This window comes from Cervus canadensis, chromosome 17 (genome assembly GCF_019320065.1).
Source record: "Cervus canadensis isolate Bull #8, Minnesota chromosome 17, ASM1932006v1, whole genome shotgun sequence".
NCBI lineage: Eukaryota > Metazoa > Chordata > Mammalia > Artiodactyla > Cervidae > Cervus > Cervus canadensis.
In genome coordinates, this window is record NC_057402.1 from 37,775,630 (window position 1) to 37,799,116 (window position 23,487).

The 23,487-nt window shown below is 50.2% G+C and overlaps 1 protein-coding gene across 1 annotated transcript; it reads right to left on the bottom strand.

The window, feature by feature from the left end:
* Positions 1-855: 855 nt before the first annotated feature.
* Positions 856-10,752, bottom strand: SH2D7 (SH2 domain containing 7). The gene is made up of 6 exons (XM_043490274.1): positions 10,257-10,752; positions 8,767-8,856; positions 5,379-5,544; positions 4,964-5,110; positions 2,637-3,374; positions 856-1,153 (listed from the first exon to the last, which is right to left on the bottom strand). The coding sequence occupies exons 1-6, from the start codon at positions 10,430-10,432 to the stop codon at positions 1,103-1,105; spliced, it is 1,368 nt and encodes a 455-aa protein (XP_043346209.1). The 5' UTR covers positions 10,433-10,752; the 3' UTR covers positions 856-1,102.
* Positions 10,753-23,487: the final 12,735 nt, after the last annotated feature.

Here is a 23,487-nt window from a genome sequence, read left to right on the forward strand (position 1 = left end):
AAGAGCTGATGTTGGATGAAAATCATCTCCACGTCCCTCATAATAAGAGTCATTCCAGTGAACATTTGTATCAGGCATGGGTCTAGGTCCATGGTGACCAGTCACATAGGGATGGCCAGCAGGTTCCCACTGGCTGGCTCCAGAAACCGCCCAGCAGCGCCCAGGCTGAGCCCAGGCAGCTGGCCAGGTTTGGGCCTGCATTAGGAGGGGTCTGAGAGCCACCCCTAAAGATCACCACTGGCTAGAGGCAGAGCACAGATGAGGGTGACCTGGTCATATAGGGAGGCCAGCAAGCACCCACTGGCTGACTCCAGAAACCGCCCAGCGGTGCCCAGGCTGGCTGACTGTGCAGCCTCAGGCAGGTTGCTGCTCTCTCTGGGTCTCTGTCCCCCCCACCCCCACTCATCTGCAGCAAAAGGGTCAGACCAGGGTCTGCCCAGCTTGCATTATGAGGCCCGCATGAAGGTGGGGGCGGAGAGGGGCAGAGGGCATGGCCCCCAGGAGCCCAGCTGCCTCAGGGGCAGAACCATCCCCTCTGAGGCTGGCACTTTGCTGCTACTTCTCACCCCCACCCCCACCCCCCACCCCTGGGTTAGTGGTACCCCCGCCCCCATCTGATAGGGCCACAGTGAGGGGGACTAGTTTTGGTCTCCGGAGCAACTGTACGACATCACTCAGTTAAGAAAACGCCAGCCGTGCCACAGGGCCTGCCCCGTGCTCAGTAAGTGTTCAGGGGTGGGAGGCCAGCTCCATCAATCGTCCAGGACCCCCCCACCCCAGCCTGCTCATCTTGGACGGTGGGGGTGCTCACCCCTGCCTTTGGCCGGTCCCCCCTCCTCTCAGGCCTTATCTTCCTCTTGATGGGTGGGAGACCCTGGGGTGGGGAGTGGGACTCAGTCCTGAGCGGCTGGTGACTGGAAGGTCCCCTCCCACCCTGTCGCTGGTGGGCACCGAGGCTGCCTCAGAGCCTTGTTCCAGAGCAGGCTGGTTGGGTTTGAGGATCCAAGGGGTGCTTTCAAGCAAGCTGAGAGCTTCCCAATAACCCCTGGCATGGCCCCGGGCCCGGGAAACCCGCTGGTGGGCCGCCGAAAGCCAGGCCTCCTCAGGGTTTGTGCTTCTTGTCTGTGAAGAAGAGCCTCCGGAGCTTGTCAGGCTGCAAGGAAGGACAGGATGCTGGAGCATGGGTCCCTGGACAGGGCGGGGAAAGCCAGGCTCAGAGGTCCCTGCGCAGGGACTGGGAGCTGGGGCCCAAGGCCAGAGAAAGGCCAAGTCGGAATGCAAATGGCTAGTTGCTCCACAGTCCCTCATGGTGCCAGAAACTCCCTCCAGCCCTCTGGTTTGGATGAAGGACTCGCTCTCTCTCACCGCCCTTCCTTCACTGGGTCTCCGGGGGTCCCCACCCTAGCCCTCTCTGCCTCAGCCACACCCTAGGTAGGATGGGGGTGGGGTGTATGTGGTGCCTTTAGGACCCAGAAGGACTTTGCAGCCAGAGGAGGAGCAGACGTGGGATGTTGCTTACGTAGTTCTTAGAAGGACTGTCCACAGGCAGGATCTGCGGTCCTGGGAGTCAGGACCTCAGAGGCTGTCTTGAACCAGGGGAGTTCCCTGTCCTGGGGTGTGTGGGTACAACCCTGCCCTGAGGGAGGAGCTGGCAGAGCTTCTGGTGAAGGCCTTTCATCTGGGAGTTCAGGGTTTTACTGTTCAGGCCGGGAGAGGAGGTCTGCACATGCTGGAGACCTGAGGCTGCCGCCTTGAGGAGGGGGCTCGCCTGGCTCATTGGCTCCAGGTACGGGCAAGTACACTGGGGTGAACCCTCAGGAGGGTTCCTCTGCCTCCCTGGGAACTCTGACCCCCTCCCTCCATCCTCCTGGTCTTTGCTTCCTCCTTTCTCCTTTCTTAGTCAGAAGCCCCCAGGAATAACAGTTATCCATTGACAGCTGTCTCTGGGCTGTATCCTGAGCACATAGGGATGGCTAGCATCATCTCCTGGGCAGCCACCCCTGGACACAGCACAGGACAAGCCCATTTTACAGATGAGGAGATGGAGATAGATCCTGGGTAGATGCTAAATAAGAATACAGGATGTCCAGCTAAATTTGAACTTCAGATAAATAAGGAATAATTGCAGTATTGGTAACTATGCTAAAAAAAACATTACTCATTGTTTATCTGAAATTCAGATTAACTGGGTGTGTTGTATTTTATCTTGCTGAATCTGGTGATCTTAGTTGCATGGGAAACTATTTTGCCCAAAGCCACATGGGTAGGGAGTGCCTGAGCCATGAAAAGGGACAAGGCAAGTCAAACCTGGAGCCAGGGTCCTTGTCCACCTCTCTGAGGCTCTGAGACCCCTGCAGTGGCAGGGGCCCTGCCACAGAGAAAGACTTGAGAAGGGCCTGAAAGTTCCCATCTTACATCCAAACCTAACCTCTGCCTCTCCCACCATCTCCAAGCAGAAGTCAGGGCTGGGAAGTTCTGGGTGTGGTGCTGACCTGACCCACCCTGTCTAAGGGCCACAGGTTCCCTCCTTCACCATCAGCTCCCTGAAGGCTGGCGGCCACCCCGCCCCTCCCTAGAGCCCACCACCAGCAGCTCCCTGAGGGCTGGCGGCCAACCCGCCCCTCCCTAGAGCCCACCTTGTGTGTCCGTCCGGCCTCCTTGCTCCTGGCCGCTTGGATCTGTGTGTCCGTCCAGCCTCCTTGCTCCTGGCTGCTTGCTCCTGGGATTTGTTCATAGGTGTGTCTGGGCTCTGGGAGCTCCGGGACCCCCGAGATCCTTTCATAACCACAGTCCGTGAACCCTGAAAGCTTGCTGTATGTAGGGCTCATCCCAGGATAGGGGGTCCTGGCCGGGCCCCCCCAGCAGACTGCAATCTGCTCATAGGCACTGCCGCCTTCTTGACATGGCACATCCCTGGCATCCTCTGGGAGGTCTTCTGTCCAGATGGACTCGTAAGTGTCTGCACAACTGCTCTCGGAGCAGGGCTGGGCCCCACGGCTCAGATTTGGAGACCCGTGGCTCCAGGTAGCCCCTGAGGATCCCGAGGCCTCAGAACTGGAGGGCAGGAGGAGGCCCCAAGAAGTGGGAGACATCCTAGGACCCTGGTCTGGGCTCACCCCAGAGAGTGCAGGTCCTGGGCCATTGGGCTTATTCTGGCTTCCGTCTGACAGTCTCCTTGGGGCCTCCTTGCCTGGAGAGCAGGCCTGGCTGCCACTTGGAACCGGCCCCTGCCAGCCAGGTACGTCTGTGCCCAGGCCTAGCCGTGCCTGGTTCATCTTCCTCAGGTCTGCGTAGATGGTGTCAGTGGAGCCTCCAAAAGAGTTGCTCAGAAGGGACGCTGTCCTCTCCGGGAGAGGGGGCACCTTGACAGGGGCCTGGAGAGAGGGACAGAACTGCTGAAAGGTTACCCTGCCACCAGGCTGTCCTCAGTTAAAGTGAAGCTCACTCAGAGAAGCCAAGGCCCCTGGCCTTGGACTCACTTAACTGACTGTTATGTGCAGGGGTTGGTGGACATTTGGGGTCCCTGCCAGCTTCGTGTTCTAGGACCCCTGAGTATGGTCCTTACATTGGCATTCAAGGTCAGGGGCCGTGAGCTCTACCTCCCACCGGAGATCATCCTGTCCTGCTCCTCTCTCCCTTGCCCCCCAGAGAGACCCCTGCATTCACCCACTTACTGCTCCCTTCCCCTTCAGAATGGGCCACCCTCAAGTCCATCAATTGTGTTTTTACTCAACAAATATTTAGTAAGAACTGTGTAGACACTGTCCCAGGTGTCAAGGGCTCCATAATGAGCAAGACCACCTCTTGGGGGTTTACATTCTAACCTGGAGATGGGCAACACACTACTGTTTTTGCTCAATGTGGTTGATGTAATACATGATATAATAGCATGCATGCTTATTCGCTCAGTCATGTCTCACTCTCTGCAACCCTATGGACTGTAGTCCACCAGGCTCCTCTGCCTGTCAGGTTTTTCCAGCAAGAATACTGGAGTGGGGTGCCATATCCTTCTCCAGAGGATCTTCCTGACCCAGGGATCGAACCTGCATCTCTTGTGTCTCCTGCATCGGCAGGTGGACTCTTTACCACTGTGCCACCTTGGAAGCACCCCCATATAATACTGTATCACAAGATAATATACTGTCAGCTCATGATCAGTACTATGAAGAACAAAGCTGAGGCATGGGATAGGGACAATGGCAGGTGGGAGAGGGGATATTTTCCATAGTTTAGGTGGTCCTTTCTGAGGAGAGGGCATTTAAGCAGAGAATGGCATGCAGTGAGAGTAGTAGCCATGTGGATATCTGGTGGGAAGAGTATTCCAGGCAGTGGGTCAGCAAGTGCAAAGGCCCTGAGGTGGGAACAAGGCTGGTGTGTTCAAGGAAGATCCAAAGGCCAGTGAGGTTAGAGAAAAGTGAAGAAGGAAGAGAGGTAGCAGGGCACCTGAGGAGGCTCTTGTGAACCCTGGTGAAGCTTTCAGATTTTATTTTAAACAAGAGGAGAAGCCCTCGACATTCTGTGATCTGATCTACATTTTAAAAATCTTCTCTGTGAGTCCCTCCTGCAAAGGTGCTGTGGAGAATAAAGTACTGACTCACAGGCACCCCACTCTATAGTTTACAAAGGGATTTTTTCAGACATTTTATATCCATTCCTTCATTCGAGTCTCACTGGAACCTCAGGATTGATAAACTGAGACTCAGAGAGGTTATGGGACTTGACTAAAGTCACTCAGCCAGAAAGGCCAAGCCAAGGATTGAACCAAATCCAGCTAGCAGAGGCAGGCATGGGTGAACCAGTGGGTGATTCCAAACTGGGCTGCTCCTCTCCCAGAGGGCCTGGTAGTCAGCCTCCGCAGCCTGAGGGGCTGGCTGGGGAGGCCACTCCAGGCCTGACTGTGGGCGTGACACCCACATTCCTGGTCTAGCAACCCTGACCCTCAGTGGCCCAGAATCCTCCTTACCTCCTTGCTTTCTTCCTCAGAGAGATTCCGGGGACTTGCCTCCAGAGAGGCAGGGGGGCTGCTGGCCTTCTCTGGTGAGTATTCCAGGCTAGGATTAGTTTGATGCAGGCCCAGGGTGATGGCGTCATAGAGATCATTGTCCTCCATCTGGGTGGTGGAGACACAGCAGGTGTGTGGTCACACACCCCTGGCTGGCCTCTAGCCTCCTGCCAGACTGCTGGCCAGAGCCGGAAACATTCCCACCAGGTCCCAGGCCTCAGCTACAAAGCTGTCTCCTCCCAGGACCCTGCACTGAGTGCCCGTGGGTGGCAGAAAATAGAGAAGGCAAAGAAAGGCATGTGGTCCAGTGGGACACCCCTGGCCTGGGCACTCTGCCCTACCCCCCACCCCCACCCCAAGGAAGAGGGGTACCTACCCGGGGGCAGGCAGCAGACAGGGACTCCCCGAAGGGCTCAAACTGCACCTCCTGGTAATGGCGCACGAGTTCTGCCAGGGTGCCGTGGCTCTGGGTGTCCCCTGAGATGAGGTAGCGCCGGTTTCGGAGCTGGTTGATGACAAAGTGTCGGCAGCGGTCACTGCCCCTGCAACACAAGGACAACTGGCAGCTCTGCCTTGGCCCAGGGCCGGAGCTGACCCGGGGCCACGCTGCCCTCTGGGGCCTTGAGGTGCTCCTCTGGAAAGTAGGACTTGACATCCAACAAGCCCAGCCTTGCCGGTGATGGGGAGCTAGGGAGTGGCGTTCCATCCCTCCCCCCACCTCCCCCTCCATCGCCCCCACCCCGCTTCCCCTGCAGCATCAGTCAGGGAGGGAAAGGGCAGGTTAAGTGAGGCACTCAGCTTGGGGCTCGGATGCAAAATGTAAAGGGGTGACACAGATTCAGCAATCAGGACAACTAGTTATGCAATATTTTAGAAAGTCAAAATTAATAACAAAATATCCATAATGAGTAAAACTTCTGTCTTAAAGATGAGGTCTGACCCCACACTTGCACACCTTGGCCTCACTCCTCTTACCTGAATTCCAGCCAGATGGAAAAGATGGAATTACAGCTCCCATCTCCCCCAGCCTATAAAGTCCCACCCTCTTCATTTTCCTTTTTTATGGAAGAGTATTGGGCTTCCCTGGTGGCTCAGTGGTAAAGAATCTGCCTGCCAATGCAGGAGACAGCAGGTTCAATCCCTGGGTGGGGAAGATCCCCCAGAGGAGGAAACAGCAACCCACTCCAGTATTCTTGCCTGGGAAATCCCACGGACAGAGGAGACTGGCGGGGTTGCATGGGGTCCCAAAAATGTCCGTGGGCTCACAAAGAGGCAGACACGACTTAGTAACTAAACAGTAAGGGTAAACACAGTGAAGGGCACACATCCTAAGTGTGCCACTCAATGAATTTCGCATGTAACCACCACCTCGAGGAAAACACAATATTTCCAGTTCCCCAGAAGACTGTCTTATGGCCCCTTCCAGAGTAGCCATCACCCTGACCCCCATCGTCACAGATCAGTTTTGCTCATTATGGAAATTTGCATAAATAGAATCATATTTTTTTCATGTCCATGTAGAATTAGCTTCTTTCCCCCCCCCCACTGATAGGTAGTATTCCATTTAATTTAAATATCCACAATGTATCCATTCTGCTGATGGACATTTAGATGATTTCCACATCTGGGCTGCTATAAATGAAGTTACTCTGAACATTTTTGTACATGGCTTTTTGCTGAATATATGTATTCACTACTATTGAGAATATCCCAGGACGGAGAGTTGGTGGGCCTGGGATACACTTATGCTTAGCTTTAGTAGAGTATGCCAAATTGTTTTCTAAAATCATTGCCAAGAATGAGAGTTACAGTTGCTCTGTGTCTTCACAAACTGTTTAGTAGCCTCTGTTTTTCTACTGTAACCAGCAGTTCATTGTGGTTTTAGTTTCTATTTCCCTGATCACTAAAGCTGCTGAACTGTCCTTTTTAGACCCTCTTTTACGAAGTGCCTCTATTTTGCCTGTGTTGTCTTTGTCTTACTGATTTGCAGGAGTTCTTCATATATTCTTGATATGAATCCTTTATTAGGTGTATGTATTACTACACAAAACCTCTCCGGCACTGTGGCTTGTCCTTTTATTCACAGAATGTTATCTTTTGATTAATAAGAGTTCTCAATTTTAAGAAACTCAATTTGTTAAGCTTCTCTGTCAGTACTTTGGGGTTTAAGAAATCTTTGCCTACCACAAAATCATGAAAAATGTTTCCCATGTTTTCCTTTATAAGTGTATTGTTTTGCTGTTCTCACTTGAATCTATGATCCATCTAGAATTATTTAAATTTTGTGTATGAAGTGAGGTGGGGGTCATTTTTTTCCATTTAGATATCCAATTACTCCCACACCACTTATTGAAAAGACCAGCCTTCCCCCATCCCTCACCCCTGAACTACAGTGGACATTTGTTGCAAATCAGGTAAACCAAATGTGGACATTTGTTGCAAATCAGGTAAACCATGTGGGGGTCTGTTTCTGGATTCCTTGATCTATTTGTGTATCTGCGAGGAACCCCACTTTTATCTCTTTAATGAGTTGGTGTTCCACCCAAGATCATGTTTGAATAATAATAATTTAAAAAAAGCCCTGATGCTGAAAAGACATTGAAAACTGCTGAGTCTGTATATTTCTAAATGCTGAGGACTGTATCAGGGACACAGAATAACAATAACTATTTTAATAAAGAGTAACAGTTATTTATTTACTATGTTCTGGACACTGTACTAGCACTTTTAAAGTTCTAAATTCATTAAACCCATTCAACAATTATATGAAGTAAATACTCCAATATTACCATTTTACAGATGAGGAAACATAGGTTCAGAGAGGCAGAGTAACTTGCTCAACGTCAGGATTTGAACTGGGACAGTCAGAACAGATGATAATTTTGAATCTGAATCTGAGACCTTTGAGAGTTTCCCTGGAGCCCCAGCCTGCCTCCCTCCCTAACTGGGGATTGGTGGCAGGGGGAACTTCTTTCTTTTTCTGCCTTCCCCCTCGCAACCTACTCTAGGGTCAGGCTCTGACATCACCACCTCTGACTTCATCCTGGCTATCTTGTCTCCTCGTCTCTAGGACCATTGCCTTACACTAGTCTAGATTTCATCATCGAGCCCAGACCTCACCCCTCTGTGGTCCCCACTGCCCCCACACCTCCAGTATCTGTCTTGAGTCCTCCTTCCATAGGCTGCCTGCAGGTTCCTTGCAAAACCTAAGTCTGACCCGATGACCCTTCATTGTCTACGGACATAGCCCGGCATCCAAGGCTATCCTGAACTGCCCCCTGCCCTCCTCTCCAGGCACTGCTCCACTGGGACCATGCATCCTTCTGCACCCAGCAACTCGTGGGCTCCCCAACACCTTGGTCTGCCTTGTCTCTCTTGTTTTGCACAGGCAGTTTAACCTGCTGGAAATGCCTTCCTAACCCCCAATCACACCTCCTTTCCTGCCCAGCAAGTTGCTTTCTTCCTTCTATCCTGGACTCAAAGTTCACCTCTGTGAACCTTCCCCAGTCTTCCATCAGGAGGAGATTCTCCCCTGCCCGCCCCTCTGACTCACCCCCTTGAAGGCAGAGGCTTCTCTTAGTATATGGCCAGCACTGCTCAGAATGTCTGATGGACATGGTTGGATGAGTCAGGGAGTCAGGGAGTAAGGGCCTGGGGAAATCCCAGCAGTGTGGGCTGGTGAAGACTTGGAGCTTATCTGCAAGGCTGGCTTGTGGGAGCTGGAGCCTGCTTGCCTGCCCTTGGCAGAGGGCTTCCTCTCTTACCTGTAGGACAAGATGTAGCCGGTGGCCCGGTCACTGAGGCGGATGAGGAAGGAGCCAAGAGCTTTGTCCCTGAGCAGCTGCTCTGTCTTCCTGGGCAGAGGACATGCCATTAGCCAGGGCTGGGTCCCCAGAACAGCAGCAGGAGTAGCCCCAAAGTCAGACCCGCCTCAGGGTCCCTGCCAGCCATGCCCCAGACCCAGAGCAGAGACCTCCAGACCTTTATAGAGAACTCCCTCAGAACTTCGGCTGGTCCTGTGGCCTGTCTGGGCTCAGTCAAGCAAATTCAAGACTCAGTCTGGTGCTGGGTTGGAGTCCTGAAGTCACGTACATTGCCCCACTTACAGCCTCACCAGTAGGCACAATAGCCACTGCCCCTTTCCACCTGAATGGCCCTATAGCAAGAAGGAATCCATGTAGTGGGAGATGTTCAGTTCTGTGGAGCCTTGCCTCAGGACTGCTGTGTACAGCCACGTGGACAATTGCTGCACAGTTGTGCAGGATGTGTACTGCGCAAGAGTTTCTGCAGGGAGAAGGTGCTATTATATCTGGAGCCTGACCATGTGAGCAACTCTTAGGTTCTCATCTCCCTCCCTTGCACATCCCCTTCAACCCCAGGCAACTATGGATACTGCTAAATAATGCCAAGTATTCTGGAGGCATGGTGGAAAATTCCAGCTGTCTTCTGGTTTGGCAGTACATAGACCAAATAGTTCCTCACCCACTTATTCACCAAATACTGAGTGCCTGCCCTATGCAGGATTAACTACAGATTTTCCAGAGTTCAGTACTAAATGAAAATCTGGAGCCTCTCAGTTAAAAAGTAAGAATTTCAACATGGGGACTGCAGTGTACTCGGCCAAGAATAGGGCCCTTCTGAGCAAAGGGCCCCATGTTATAATATGAGTTGATGCCAGCGAAGTTGGCCCTGGTTCAGTGCTAAGTGCTGGGCCGGGAGGAGCCAACGGCTGGCCACATTTGTCATTCCTTCAGCAAGTGACTGGAGATCCACCCCAATCAGAAAGCCAGCCCCCACCTTTTGGCCTTTATTCCTAGAGTAACTGTATATCCAGGGTTGCCTGGGACAGTACCCACTTAAAACAGGTCTCCTAGTAAATTCTCCACTTACTAATAGTGTTCTGGTTTGGATGATAAATGAAACAGCACCCCTAGTAATTCATCAAGGTATTCAGAGCTAGTCTGAATGCATTCTGATCCAGCCTGCCGCCCCCCGCCCCCCGCCCCGCCTCTGCTTTTCTGGCAACCTGGCAGCCCCAGCAAACTCATAGCAGGGGGCCAAGGCCTTCACCCACCTTGCCCATGGAAGCAGTCGTCAGAGAACTTGGTGCTCCTAAGTCTGCTTCCCCACCCACTGCCTCCTGGGGTCCCTGCCTCCCCCACGGAGAAGGCCGGGGCCAATCTGGTCCCAGATCATTTTTTTGGCCCTGAGGGGCTATCAGCCACGCTGGGCGTGTGGACAGGGACAGCCTTACTTGCGGGTGATGAATCCGTGGAACCAGGGGGGCAGGGCTCCGTTCTGCAGAATGAGGGGGGCTTGCGTCTCCATGAACCAGCTCAGGGCCAGCTCCTGCAGCTCAGCCAGGGCCTGTCTGTCCCCAGCCCCCTCGGGCCTCCTGCCCAGGCTGAGCTGCCTGAGGTGGGCCTCCATTCTGGCGAGCACTGAGGTGGAAGCAGAGCCCAGACCACCCGCACGCCTCTATATCTGTGTGCGCCTGATGGACTGAAGGCTCATTTGCCTGAGTCCATGCCCTCTGCAACCGCCCACAGCACACAGGAGCCCCATTGTCAGTTCTGACAATGTGTGGGCTGGTCCCCCTCTCTGATGCTCCGAGGCGGGGCACCTTGGCTGGCTGGGGGCGCTGGGGAGGGTCACATTAGCAGCTAGACAGGCCCGGGGTGGGGGGGTATCCCTGACTTCCTGGCTGGCAGATGAGGCGCACACTGGGTTTGGCCCCTTCCCCCCAACCTCCGGTCTTTGTCTCGGCTAAAGACCAGACTCTGGCTAAAGGCCAGGCACTGCCACTCTTAGCAAAGTGATGAATTTAAATTCTACTTATCCTTCCTTCATGGAGGCCACTTGCATTTTGGTGAGGTTCCGTGCTGGTGAATTCCTCCTTCTACTCAAACTTTACTGCCTACTGTGTGCTACATACTTGTGGGCCCTGGGAATAAAGCAGTAATCCAAAGAGCATGTTGACTTGTGGCACATATATTCTAGTGGAAGGAGACAGGCAATAGACAAATACATATGTAGAATATGGTGTCAACTGTAATAAGCACTCCAAAAAGAGAGGAAGAAGATGAATGGGTGTGTTATTTAGATGGGGGGTCAGAGTTGGGGGAAGTCTTGTCCAGAAGGTTCCATTGGAGCAGCAAAAGAGGCCAGGCTGGTGGCTGGGGAAGAGATGCTGCTCTCAGAAGAGAGAAAAGCAAGCGCAAAGACTATGAAGTGGGCCTCTGCTCTCTTATCCCCTAGCAGGGCTGCCATAAGGCCTTTGAGAGGAAGCAGTGAACCAGATAGGGCCCAGGATATTTGTTCATGCAAACATCCCTGAACTTTTAATGTGCTTCTGAGTTTCATAGCAGAAATCCAGACTTGGGTGATGGGGAGGCAGGGGATGTTGCAGACAGCCCACCCCAAGGATCTGGGTTAGAATCATTACACTGCCCGGGGCAGTTACTAAGTGGCTGCAGATAGCTCAGTTTTTTCATCTGTAGAATGGGAATGATTTTTAAAAAGCTACTTTCTAGACTCTAGGGCCATTATGACAACTAAATGAGATAGCACAATGGTTAAGAATAAGTTAAGTTGCTCAGTCGTGTCCAATTCTTTGCGACCCATGGACTGTAGCACACCAGGCTTCCCTGTCCATCACCAACTCCTGGGGCTTGCTCAAACTCATGTCCATCCAGTCGGTGGTGCCATCCAACTGTCTCATCCTTGGTTGTCCCCTTCTCCTCCTGCCTTCAATTTCCCCAGCATCAGGGTCTTTTCAAATGAGTCACTTCTTCGCATCAGGTGGCCAAAGTCTTGGCGCTTCAGCTTTAGCATCAGTCCTTCCAATGAATATTCAAGACTGATTTCCTTTAGGATTGACTGGTTGGATCTCCTTGCAGTCCAAGGGACTCTCAAGCGTCTTCTCCAACACCACAGTTCAAAAGCATCAATTCTTCAGCGCTCAGCTTTCTTTATAGTCCAACTCTCACATCCATACATGACCACTGGAAAAACCATAACTTTCTCTAGCTGCACCTTTGTTGGCAAAGTAATGTCTCTGTTATTTATTTATTTATTTATTTATTTTTTATGTCTCTGCTTTTTAATATGCTGTCTAGGTTTGTCATAGCTTTTCTTCCAAGGAGCAAGCGTCTTTTAATTTCATGGCTGCAGTCACCATCTGCAGTGATTTTGGAGCCCAAGAAAATAAACTCTCTCACTGCTTCCATTGTTTCCCCATCCATTTGCTATGAAGTGATGGGGCCAGATGCCATGATCTTAGTTTTCTGAATATTGAGTTTTAAGCCAGCTTTTTCACTCTCCTCTTTCACTTTCACTTTGCTTAAGAATAAGGGAACAAATGTATAAACTAAAAAACTGGCAGAACTGACCAATAACAATAAAAGTTAGGATAATGTTTGCCTTGGGGAGTATATGATAAGGAAGGGGTGAGGGGCTGCAGGGTGGTGATCATGTTTTATTTCCTGATCTGGGTGGTGTGTTAGGTAAATGTATTCACTTTGTGAAAATTCATTGAGCTCTGGGCTCATGAACTATGCATTTTTCTATGTATATGTTCTACTTCAACAAAACAGCTCACTTACTAAAAAATGAGGATCCTGCAGTCGTATTTCCTTGGTTCTAATCCCAGCTGACCAGCTGTGGGACCTTTAGGAAATGACTTAATTTTTCTGGCCTTCAGTGTCGTCATCTCTGAAATAGGGACAAGAACATGACCTGTTGTTTGGAAGGTAAGATGAGTTATGTCCTTAGAACAGAGTTTGGAACACAAGCTATTAGGATCAGCTCTGATGATGACGTAATGACTCTAAAATACAGTGGGTCCTCCCATTAGTAATTATTTTCATTATTACTATCATTATTACAATTTCATCACGGTCACCTCAAATCAAGAGAAAGTGATGGATGGCAAGTATGTAATACATACAACTCAGAGGAAAGGCCAGGGCATGATGCACACCCGCAACCTCCACCTGAACAGTTTATTCCCTGTCTCTGAGACTCACTTCTCACATCTGTGAACAGGGCTGCAAGGCATCTACTTGCCTCACTTGTCGATGGAGTGAGCTATTGCAGGTCATGCTCTTCATATGGGATAGGCCGACAGGCACATAGCAAGGATCCCCAGGGTCAGCTACTGGGAACACCACTTTTATAAACAATTTTCAGCCTTGACAGAGAGGAGTCAACTCCAGCCAAGGGATCCTGGAGGGATTCATGTACTTGTGAAACTGTCTTCTGTTCACAGCTGTAGGCGAGGGATACACTGGGGTCACAATGGAAATCACAGGCCCAAACTGGCAAGGACTGGAATTTCCTTGAGTTGAGGTGGGGGAAGAACAGGGGTGGATTACATCTTTATCTTCCCTAATTTCTAACTGAAATTCAGCATTTCCTTCCATGACGAGCACAGAGAACAAACCTTATTAGTATTCATAGAACTTGTGACTTTGTCACCAATGGAAATTACAGATATTCTCATATCACGTTACAGCTGTGGCAGACATCTTCAGATATTGATTTTGTTCACCATTACCTCAAAATAATTAAATCCAATGCTGGATCTTGTTCTTTAACATGCTAATAAAAAAGCACACTGTATTACTACATCACAGATTTTTGAATAACTTTATTTCAATATGATTGATTTCCATTGTGATTCTATGTATTTTATTTCATGCATTTAAAAATATTATTCTGAGAAAAAGTTCATGAACTTCATCAGATACCAGAGAGGTTCACGGCCCAAAAAAGGCCAAGGTAGCTGGGGTTAGACCCAGAGTTGGTCTGCTGCCAACACAAAGTCCTGGAAGTATTCAAATACAAAGAAATGTGTTTCTATAATTTTCCATGAGGTGTTATCTCTCCACCTCCCTCTTAGGTGGGGTACTTTTATGAACAGAACCTGGCCATTTGCATAAGAAGACAAAGGTTTTGTGTACGGCAAGGGGGAGCCCAGGATGGCTGCGGGACAGATATGAAGATTCCAAAGGCAGGCAAATAAAGGGGAGTCTATTTTTACATTCAGAGGAAATGGGGGTGAGGCCAGTTTTGGGGGCATCAAGTGAGCTCTGTGAAAGATTGAGGGGTCGGTTTTCCCTGAAGGCACTCCATAACCCACTGCTCAAGTTCATGGCTGTGCTTACCTGCTGGGGGCTGGGCCTTGGGACAGAAGAGAAGACTCCAGAGCGCCCACCCTGCTTCTCCATCCCTGGGTGCCCAGAGGTGTAGGAACAGGAACTGAGAAGATTCAGGCTCTTGCAGTCAGACTAAGCAATTTACAATCCTGGTTCCCCCATTTGCTGGCTTGGTGACTTTGAGGGAGGTACTTAATCTCCGTGTGTCTCAGTTTCTCATCAGTAAAAATGAAAGGGATAAAAAGTACGCATAAAAAGTATGCACCTAGTAGGGATTGGGGAACCGGTGAGCTAATTCGATGCAGAGGAGAGGCTGGGAGGCACGGTGTGCATGCAATAATCATCAGCCCCAGCTCCAAGTCATCTCCCCACTGGGAAGTCCCCAGATTTCTGACTCTCTGTCTGTCTCATCAAAGCTTCCTTATCCTGGGTTCTCCATCAAGGTCATGCTTCTGCTGTAGGACAAATAGATGGTAACTGATTATCCAGTAAATTACTCTCTCCTGAGGGTACTCAGTCCGCTGTGCCTTCTCAGGCAGAAAGCTCTCAGGCTTCTCCAGAAAGATGCTCAGAGGCAGCGTCTTTCCAGTCACTTTGACCGAGGCTCACGGAACATGGCCAGCACCCCAGCACTGCCACTTCTCCTCCTGCTTCGTTGACTCTGTGGTGTGGGAACCTAGTACACGGCCAAGTGCTGCTGGCAGCCAGCCTCCACAGAAAATGCCAAAGTGGGCTTTTCAGTAAATTTTAGTCATGTGTTTGTTTTAGTTTATGAACACTGCATTTTTGTGCCCCTTAGTTGGTTATTCCATTAGAATTTATTCCACAATAGTAGGGAGTGCAGAATGAATGATCCTATTTCTATTTTTCTCAGACTGTCTGCCTTATTCTCCACTGTATTCTGTGCCTAGAACCATGTTTGGCATAGTTAGATGCTCAACAGGTATATTTTAAATTATCATCTAAATGTGTAATATATCCACATGGTTTTTAAAAATAAAAAATGTAGTACTCCGCTGGTGGTCCAGTGGTTGGGAGTCCGCCTGCCAATGCAGGGGACACGGGTTCCATCGCTGGTCTAGGAAGATTCCACATGCTGAGGGGTAACTAAGCCCATGTATCACAACTACCAAGCCCACACACTTTAGAGACCATGCTCTGCAACGAGAAGCCCACACACTGCAATTAGATAGTAGCCCCCACTCACTGCAACTAGAGAAAGCCTACATGCAGCAACAAAGACCCAGTGCAGCCAAAAATAAAAATAAACAAATAAATAATAAAAAGTATAAAAAAGGTATCCCTAAAAATCTTCTTCCTCCAGGCATTAAACCCGCATCTACCCAGTGCCATCTCATTCCCACAAAGAACTACTCTTATTCATTTCTTGAATGTTCTTTCTGGGTTTCTCTATGCATATTCAAGTAAATATGCATATTCTTATTTTCCTCCCTTTGTTATAGAAGGGTAGAATCCTATGCAGTGTCCTGCACTTAGCTTCGTAAAACTCTTTAGTAACAGATCTTAGAGTTCCTTTCCTAAGAATACATAGAGGGATGCCATTCTTTTTGTTACAGCTACATGGCTGCACCATCATTTTTGTAGCCAGTCCCCTAGTGACCATCCTCTGGGTTGTTTCCAGTGTTTTTATACTTCCCACAATGCAGCAGTTGATAACCTTATACAGATTTGATTAAGCACAAGGGTGACTACATCCATGGAACACATTCTCAGAAGAGAGATTGCTCAATCAAAAGGGTATTTGCATTTGTCATTTTGATAGATGTTGCGAAATTGTCTTCTTTAGGAGTTGTAGTCATTTACACTCAAGAAATAATGAATGAATAGACAAATAGATAGTATATCCAAGCTCAGTCATTTGGGGGCCCCCAGCTAGCAAGAAAAACTGGGAGGGGGCCGATGCTGCTCCAGAGAAGTCACCAATTTTACTTTGACTTTTTTTTGCCCCTTTGACATCACTGAGAAAGCTCGTCTTCTCATCTACAGAGCATGGCTCTTGGGGTAGGAGGGCGGTACAATCATCCCACCAAACAGGCAGTTCTGTTTTAGTAATATTTACAGGACAATGGCCAGGTACTGAGAACTTTACAAGGGCTGGTTAAAATGTCTGAGGCCTGAAAAACAATAACAACAAAAAACCCTACCAGTATTTGCTCCCAAATCCAAAAGAAGAAAACTGCAAAATCACAACAAGTGTAAAAGCAAATGTCTACACAATGTATCATTGCATCAACTTCATTCAGTATTCATAAAAGTTTCACCACATCTGAAAATGGTTTGGAGGTCAGATTGTCTTAATCTCACAAGTATCCCCAAGTGTGCAGGAAAACTGCCAACAGATTACCAATTGTCAATTAAATGAATTCTCAAAGCCAAATCATTCCAAAGCAAAATTATAAAAGTAATCATTTCCAAAGAAGTTCAAAGTAAAAAAGATTATATATGTTGTACATAAGACATATAGAATAGTATGTCATATATGTCATATTAATATTATAACTATATAAGACAATATTATATTGTATATAATTTAAAATGTGATTGTGCCATTATATTTATATATTTATATATATTTATTTATTTGCTATGTAGTGAGATGCAGACTCCAAAGTGCCTTGGACCTGTGTGTGCCTCAGTCGTGTCCAACTCTTTGCAGTTCCATGGACTGTAGCCGCCAGGTTCTTCTGTCCATGGACTCCAGGCAAGAATACTGGAGTGAGTTGCCATTTCTTACTTTAGGGGATCTTCCTGACCCAGGGATCAAACCCGTATCTCTTGTGTCTCCTACACTGGCAAGTAGGTTCTTTACCACTGCGCCACCTGGGAAGTTCTACCAAGATCTTAAAAACAATGTCAGCCCCTCTCCATAGAGTATCCTTGCTCTGGGCCTGTGGGCTCCTGACAATTGCAGAGGAGTGTAAACCCACCCCTCAGATCAGAGGGTCTCCTGAATTCCTGTACCTCTCAGTTTTGGCAGCAAGAACAAAACGTAAATTTGTTTCTCGATAGACCTCACCGGTGAGTAGTTCTGAGTCCTGTGCAAAAACGAAAAGCTACACAATTACAAGCCATTTACTCATGAGAACTAAAGAAGAGACAGGTATACAGGAACCTGTTGAGAAGATCAGGGCCCGAGGATCACATGTTGGAAAGCTTGCTCTACAGTTTCTTGGAGGCCAGGGGACTGCCATGGGTCCCGGCACACCTGACAGTTTGGACATCCGGGGCTGCCCCTCACTGCTGGGAAATGGGGGCCCATAGGAGCTCTGTAACGACACTGAGCCCCTATCACATGCCAAACATTTCAAATACATATATGCGATTGCCTTTCCCTTTTATAACAGGTAGACGAGATAGCATTACTGTCTCCACTTGTCCCCACTGTAAAGATGGAAACAGAGACTCAGGGCTGAAAACGGGCTGCTGGAAACAAAGAGTAAGTCAGTGGCAGGGCCGAGACCAGAAGCTGGGGGTCCTACCTCATTTCCTCATATGTGCTGCCTCCACCTTCTATGCCTTTGCTCTTGACCCCTCCCCTACCTGGAGCTCCTTTCCTTGCTACTCAAACTCTATAAGTACCAGAAAAAATGCACTAAATCAAAATTGATGAATGTTTTGTCAATATATTCAATCTCCAAAATACAAAACCAATCTGAAAACGCTCTCCTCTTCTCTCCAAATCAGCTCCTTCCAGGTCTCCTCACTGCCCAGTATCACATCTTGATTGCCTTCTGGGACCTTCCTTCCAAGACAGTGGCCTTCCCTCCAAGGCAACGGTTCCCAACCTTTCTGGCACCAGGGCACGGCTTCATGGAAGACAGTTTTTCCGTGGTCGGAGTTGAGGGGGATGGTTCAGGTGGTAATGGGAGCGATGGGAGGGGCAGACGAAGATGCATTGGCTTGCCAGCCACTCACCTCCTGCTGTGCAGCTCTGGTTCCTAACAGGCCACCACCTGGGGGTGTTGGGGACCCCTGCTCCAAGGTCATGTCCCCTTATTGTTTTGCTTGCACAAGCACCGTTGGTTTTTTTTTTAATTATTTATTTATTTTGGCTGTGCTGGGTCTTAGTTGCGGCTCATGAAATCTTCCCTGCGGCAGGTAGGATCCAGCTCTCCAACCAAGAATGAACCTGGGTCTGGGGCTTTGGGAGTGCGGAGTCTTACCCACTGGATCCCCTGCACAAGCACCTTTTAAACTCCTTTGGAGACTTGTTGCCCAACCAAGATGATGTCTATACTTCTAGCATTAGAACTGCATCTCTTCAAGATTTTAGTTAAAGTGCCCTTACCTCCCAGACTGGGCCTCACAGTGAGGGCTGCAGTCCCAGGGCTTGCGTGAGCAGGGAGGAAGAATCTGAGCTCAAGTTTGGCTGAGGGATAGGGGGTCCCGGGAAGGGGATGCCAAGAGGGCCCTTGAGAAAGGAGTGGGGAAAGCATAAGGGCTTACAGTGTCCCGGGCACAGGGCCAGGCCCAGTAGCAGGACAGTGATCAGACAGGACAGGACCTCTGTAGCCACAGCCCCACTGTCTCCCCAGGGATCCAGCCCTCCCCTGCTTCCTGGGCAGTGTGGCTCCCTACCTCCTATGTGGACCTCCGCTGCCTGGCACCCAGCCCCTGCAAGCCTTCCACCCCACCCTCCAGGGCATTAGGCCTCTTCCTGAGTCCTGGCTCCCTTGTCCTTGGGACTGGGAGCTTGGCAGGCATCCCAGATGCCTTCCCTCTAGGAAAGAGAACCACAGGTGTGTTAGATTTGCCTGCCAATTTGGTAGGGAAACGAGGCTTCCTGGAAGCTGGAGAGAGCAAATCCAGACTGACAGGGTCCCCTGGTGGGGCTCCCCTCTGTGAAGCTCCCCCACACTCCTTTTCGGAGCTTCAGCACCACTCAACACCAGGAGGAAGCAAAGAGCAGGGGCTGGGGATGTTCGTTGAGTGAATCAGCTACCATTCTGAGGCCTTACCACATGTCAGGGACTGTGCCAAACACTTTTGCATTTATCTCGTTTAAGCCTCACAACAGCTCTAGGAGACAAAGCAGTCATTATGTCCGGTTCTACAGATGAGGAAACTGAGGCACAGGGTGACTGGGAGATCCACCCAACATCATACAGCCCCTCTGTTATTTGGGAGCCCCCCTCTCCCACTGCCACTGCTTCCAGCGGCCCCATCCATTTCTCCGCTGACCCTCTATCAGGGCAGGCAGCATGGCGCTGAGCCAGATGAAAGCACAGACAGCGCTCTCCCTGGGTGGTGGCGGTGGCGTCTCCCAGTGGTCAGTTCAGCCCCGCTCTGAAGATGGTCTGCCTCTCCCTGTTCCCTCTCCCACCGTCTCGCGCTCAGCCCATTCACAGCTGCAGTACCCCAGCCTTGCCCCGTGAACTCCAATCTCCTCCCCGTCCAGGCCAACTTCCTCCAGATGTGCTCCGGGTTGAACAAAGCCCCACCAAAGTTGCACTGTGGCCCCCAGCCCCAAGCAGTGGAACCATCTCTGCCGGCCCTCTCTGCCTCAGGCACAGAAGGCCTCCATGGGTGCCCTTTGCACCAGGACAGCTTCTCCAGCAGGGCCTGGGGAGAGGCGAAGTGGTCAGGCTTGCACTAACCAGAGAGGGTGGCCAAGTTTGCAGGATGAGACAGAGTCCTAAAAGCAAGGGTCAGGTCAGTTGCAATAGCTGGAAGGATCAAGAGGCCTTTGAACAGGAAGGCTCAAAAAGCAAAACAGAGCCTCTGCTGGTCTGGGGAGCTGCAGGAAGAATGACCACAGGCCCTCACAGCTGTGCCTCATGCCACTGATACATTTCAGAGCAGGTGGGCAGGGCCCTTACAGATCACTCTGCCATCCATTCCCTCATGGAACAGCTGGGAAGTTGTAGCCCAGAGAGGGCACAGACATGCCAAAGGACACTCAGCATATCAGGTGGTAAGGTCTACTTTCCTCTCTGGGTTCCCCACAGGACTGCGGACTCCTCCTCTGGCAGGTTGGGGTCTCAGCCCCCACCGGACCCTGGGGTCTGGGAATTGAAAAGGCGGTGGGTGGCTGGGTGCTTCTTAGAGGCCTCTCACCCTGTTTCTTGCTAGGGAAACTGGACTAGGATGAGTCACTAGCTCTGTGTTCCCCCAGGGTTTGCCCAGAGGCTGGCCATGTGGGAGCAAGTTCATTGCCCAAATTTCCTCTTTTCAGTAAACAGCAGTCACTTCCTCCTGCGTCGCCCACTTCCTTCTGGTCACTGGGTTCCTGAGAGGCTCGAGGGGCAGGGGCTCACATGGACAGGCAGGACAGACCTTCTGGCACCAAGCTTGCCTGTACTGGACACTGGGCAGGCACGCAGCCTGTGTAAAGCTGGCGTCTGACCAGAGGCCACACGTGCATGCTAAGTTGCTTCAGTGGTATCCGACTCTTTGTAACCCCGTGGACTATAGCCTGCCAGGCTCCTTTGCCCATGGGATTCTCCAGGCAAGAATACTGGAGTGGGTTGCCGTGCCCTCCTCCAGGGGATCTTCCTGATCCAAGGATCAAACCAGAGTCTCCTGCGGTTCCTGTATCGCAGGTGGATTCTTTACCGCTTGAGCCACCAGGGAAGCCCTGACCACAGGACACTGACTTTTAATCTACAAGACTGGAAACTGCAAAATGTCAATAAGTCATTGAAGAAGGGCGCCAAGCAATTAGGAACCACCAGGGGCAGCCCCGGGATGACCATGTGGGAGGACCTTGAGGGGATGATCTGGCTAGAAAAGGGGGGGAAATGAAGCTGCATTTGTTTAGCATTTTACATAAAATATAAAATTGTCCAAAATGAATTTGGAGAGAGCTGCTAAGAGAGATGAGATGAAGGTCCACCATATAGGCCCTTCAGCTTTTAGTTTTAGGAACAGAGGGGGTTGGGGTTAGACAATGCAGGGTTTGTTCATGAAATAACCAGCATCCCAGGGTGACCCAGAGAGAACGGGCAGGGCAAGGGGCCTGGGAGAAGTCTGGAGGGTCCGGAGGGTGTTGGGGTTGGTGCTGGAGCCTTGGAATGCTTGGGCCACTTCTGCTTGGCTCTGCAGAGATGTGGGGCCCTCCAGAGGCCCCTACTGAGATGTTGCCCCTGGTTTTGAGGCCTCCACATTTTGTCTGTCTCACTGGGGTCTCTGGGCTTGTAGCTGCGCCTCCTCAGAGAGGGCCATATTCTGGGCCTGGCAAGGGCCAGGAGAGTTTATAGAGTTTTTAGATAGTGTAGGCTCAGCACCACAGGGATTCCCTTGTAGCTCAGTGAGTAAAGAATCTGCCTGCAGTGCAGGAGACTCGGGTTTGATTCCTGGGTGGGAAAGATCCCCGGGAGAAGGAAATGGCAACCCACTCCAGTATTCTTGCCTGGAGAATCCCATGGAAAGAGAAGCCTGGCAGGCTACAGTTCATGGAGTCTCAAGAGTTGGACATGACTTAGCAACTAAACCAGTACCAGTACCAGCAGCTAGATCTGCCAACTTTCAAGGGACCTGGGAAATGTCTGTAGACTAAAAAAAAACCCCAGGAAAGGAGGAAAGTCAAAATTAATAAATGTTTCATTACATGTCTGAAAAGTGTAACATTATGTCTACTTCATAAAAACATCATAAAAACGTTCCTCCCTTTGAAAATAATTTATAGGTTGGGTTTTTCTCACTCAGCCAGGATTCCCACATAGACATGATATCTGCCAAGATGTAGTAGCCAAATGTATATTAAAAAGAATTCCTCATAGATACTATCCAGAGCATAATTCTAGAAACTCCTTCAAACATTTTTAGGGCAAATGTTATGCCTATGTTTACTATGGAATGTAGGGCATTTTAATATGTTTGATCTGATGTGGGGTATGGCCTCCATGAGAAAGAGGGCCTGCGAGCATGTTGAAATGACAGGGAGAGTGGAAGTTCTAGTGCAGGAGGGTCAGGCTTGAGGCCAGCTTGCCCGCTGAGAAGCACAACCACCAGCTCTGCCAGGGGCTGCAGAGATCCCTTGTCGAATACCAGCTGCCCAGAGCCAGCCAGCCAGGCCAGAGCCGCACCCCAGGGTGAGGGGGCTCACTCCTGCCACCTGTGAAGGATGCTTTCCTCGTGCCTAGCAGATACCTGCCTCCACCAGATACCCCAAGGGCTTAGTCTGTCCTCGGTGACAGCAGGCTATGGCCATCCTTACTTTTGCACAACTCGCTGACAGAGCAGAGGATAGAGGGGGGCTGTCCCCGCTCCTGCCCCGTGGCCTCCTGTATGCCTCCTGTGTGTAGCTGTGTCCAGGAGCTGTACAGACCCAGTTCTCCCAGCTCTTCCCCTTTCCATAGGACTTCTCGGTCATACCCTCCTCTGGCTTCCTAGCCCACAAGTCAACTAATCACAGCCCCTCTTGCTCATGGCAAGGCACATGAAACACGGTTCCTTTACTCCCAAGGGTGGCCCATCCCACTCCTGCAGTGCATTCTCTGGCTTCCTGTGTATTGAGGCTGCGAGAGTCCCCTCTCAGACTCTGCTGATTTCAGAGGATCAGTGCTAACTGTATAACAGTAATAATTGATCTGCTGAGTGCTTACTGTGCTAGGTGCCATGTTAAGCACGTTCACATGATCTCGTAATCTTTATAAGAACAATGGTATGAAGTAACTACTTGTACTATCCCCATTTTATAGATGACGAGACTGAGGCTCAGAGAAGTAACATAACTTACCCAAAGTCACACCACTGATTAGTAGCAGAGCTAGGAGACAGATTCCATCAGTCTGGATTCACAGTCCAGTCTTTGACTCGATGCAGTATTGCACTCAAAGAGCTCCAAAGGGTGCTAAGATGGAGGTGCCCTTGCCATGGCCACCCAGGCAGATCCTTGACGGGCCTGGGGAGAGGTGGGGCAACACAGGTCCAGCTAACACAGGGCCCACAGCTGGGTGGCTGGCTGCGTGAGCTCACTTTTTCAACCTGCCTCCCAGTAAGCAGTCTGATTCAGGGTTCCATCCATCTCAGAAAGTTCGTTTTCCACCTATGTAAAAACATGCAAACCAAAGAAGGTGAGATATTGTTTTGATCTGGTTCTTTCACAAATATCGCTATGACCTTCCTTTCTTCATTAAGTAAAGGGAGCTTTAGTATTCACATTTCCCCCACAAACTTGCATGACTCATTCCCTCACGTCATCTAGGTCTCTGCTCCAGGTCACCTCCTCAGTGGGGCCTCCCTGATCCTCTGAAAGGTAGCCTGACCCTCCTGCTCTCCTCTTGCATTATTGTGAAACAAAGGCACTTGCCTCTTGAAGTTACTGTGAAAGTTCAAATGAGCTGATACATAAAACACTGGTAA

Bases quoted from the DNA above. Each gene is read 5' to 3' on its own strand.
- SH2D7 (XM_043490274.1), bottom strand. From the start codon at position 10,432: ATGGAGGCCCACCTCAGGCAGCTCAGCCTGGGCAGGAGGCCCGAGGGG. The intron at 3,375-4,963 runs GTAAGGAGGATT...CCCTCTCTCCAG, and splicing joins CTGAGGAAGAAAGCAAGGAG to GCCCCTGTCAAGGTGCCCCC. The intron at 1,154-2,636 runs GTGGGCTCTAGG...CCTTCCTTGCAG, and splicing joins AGGCCGGACGGACACACAAG to CCTGACAAGCTCCGGAGGCT.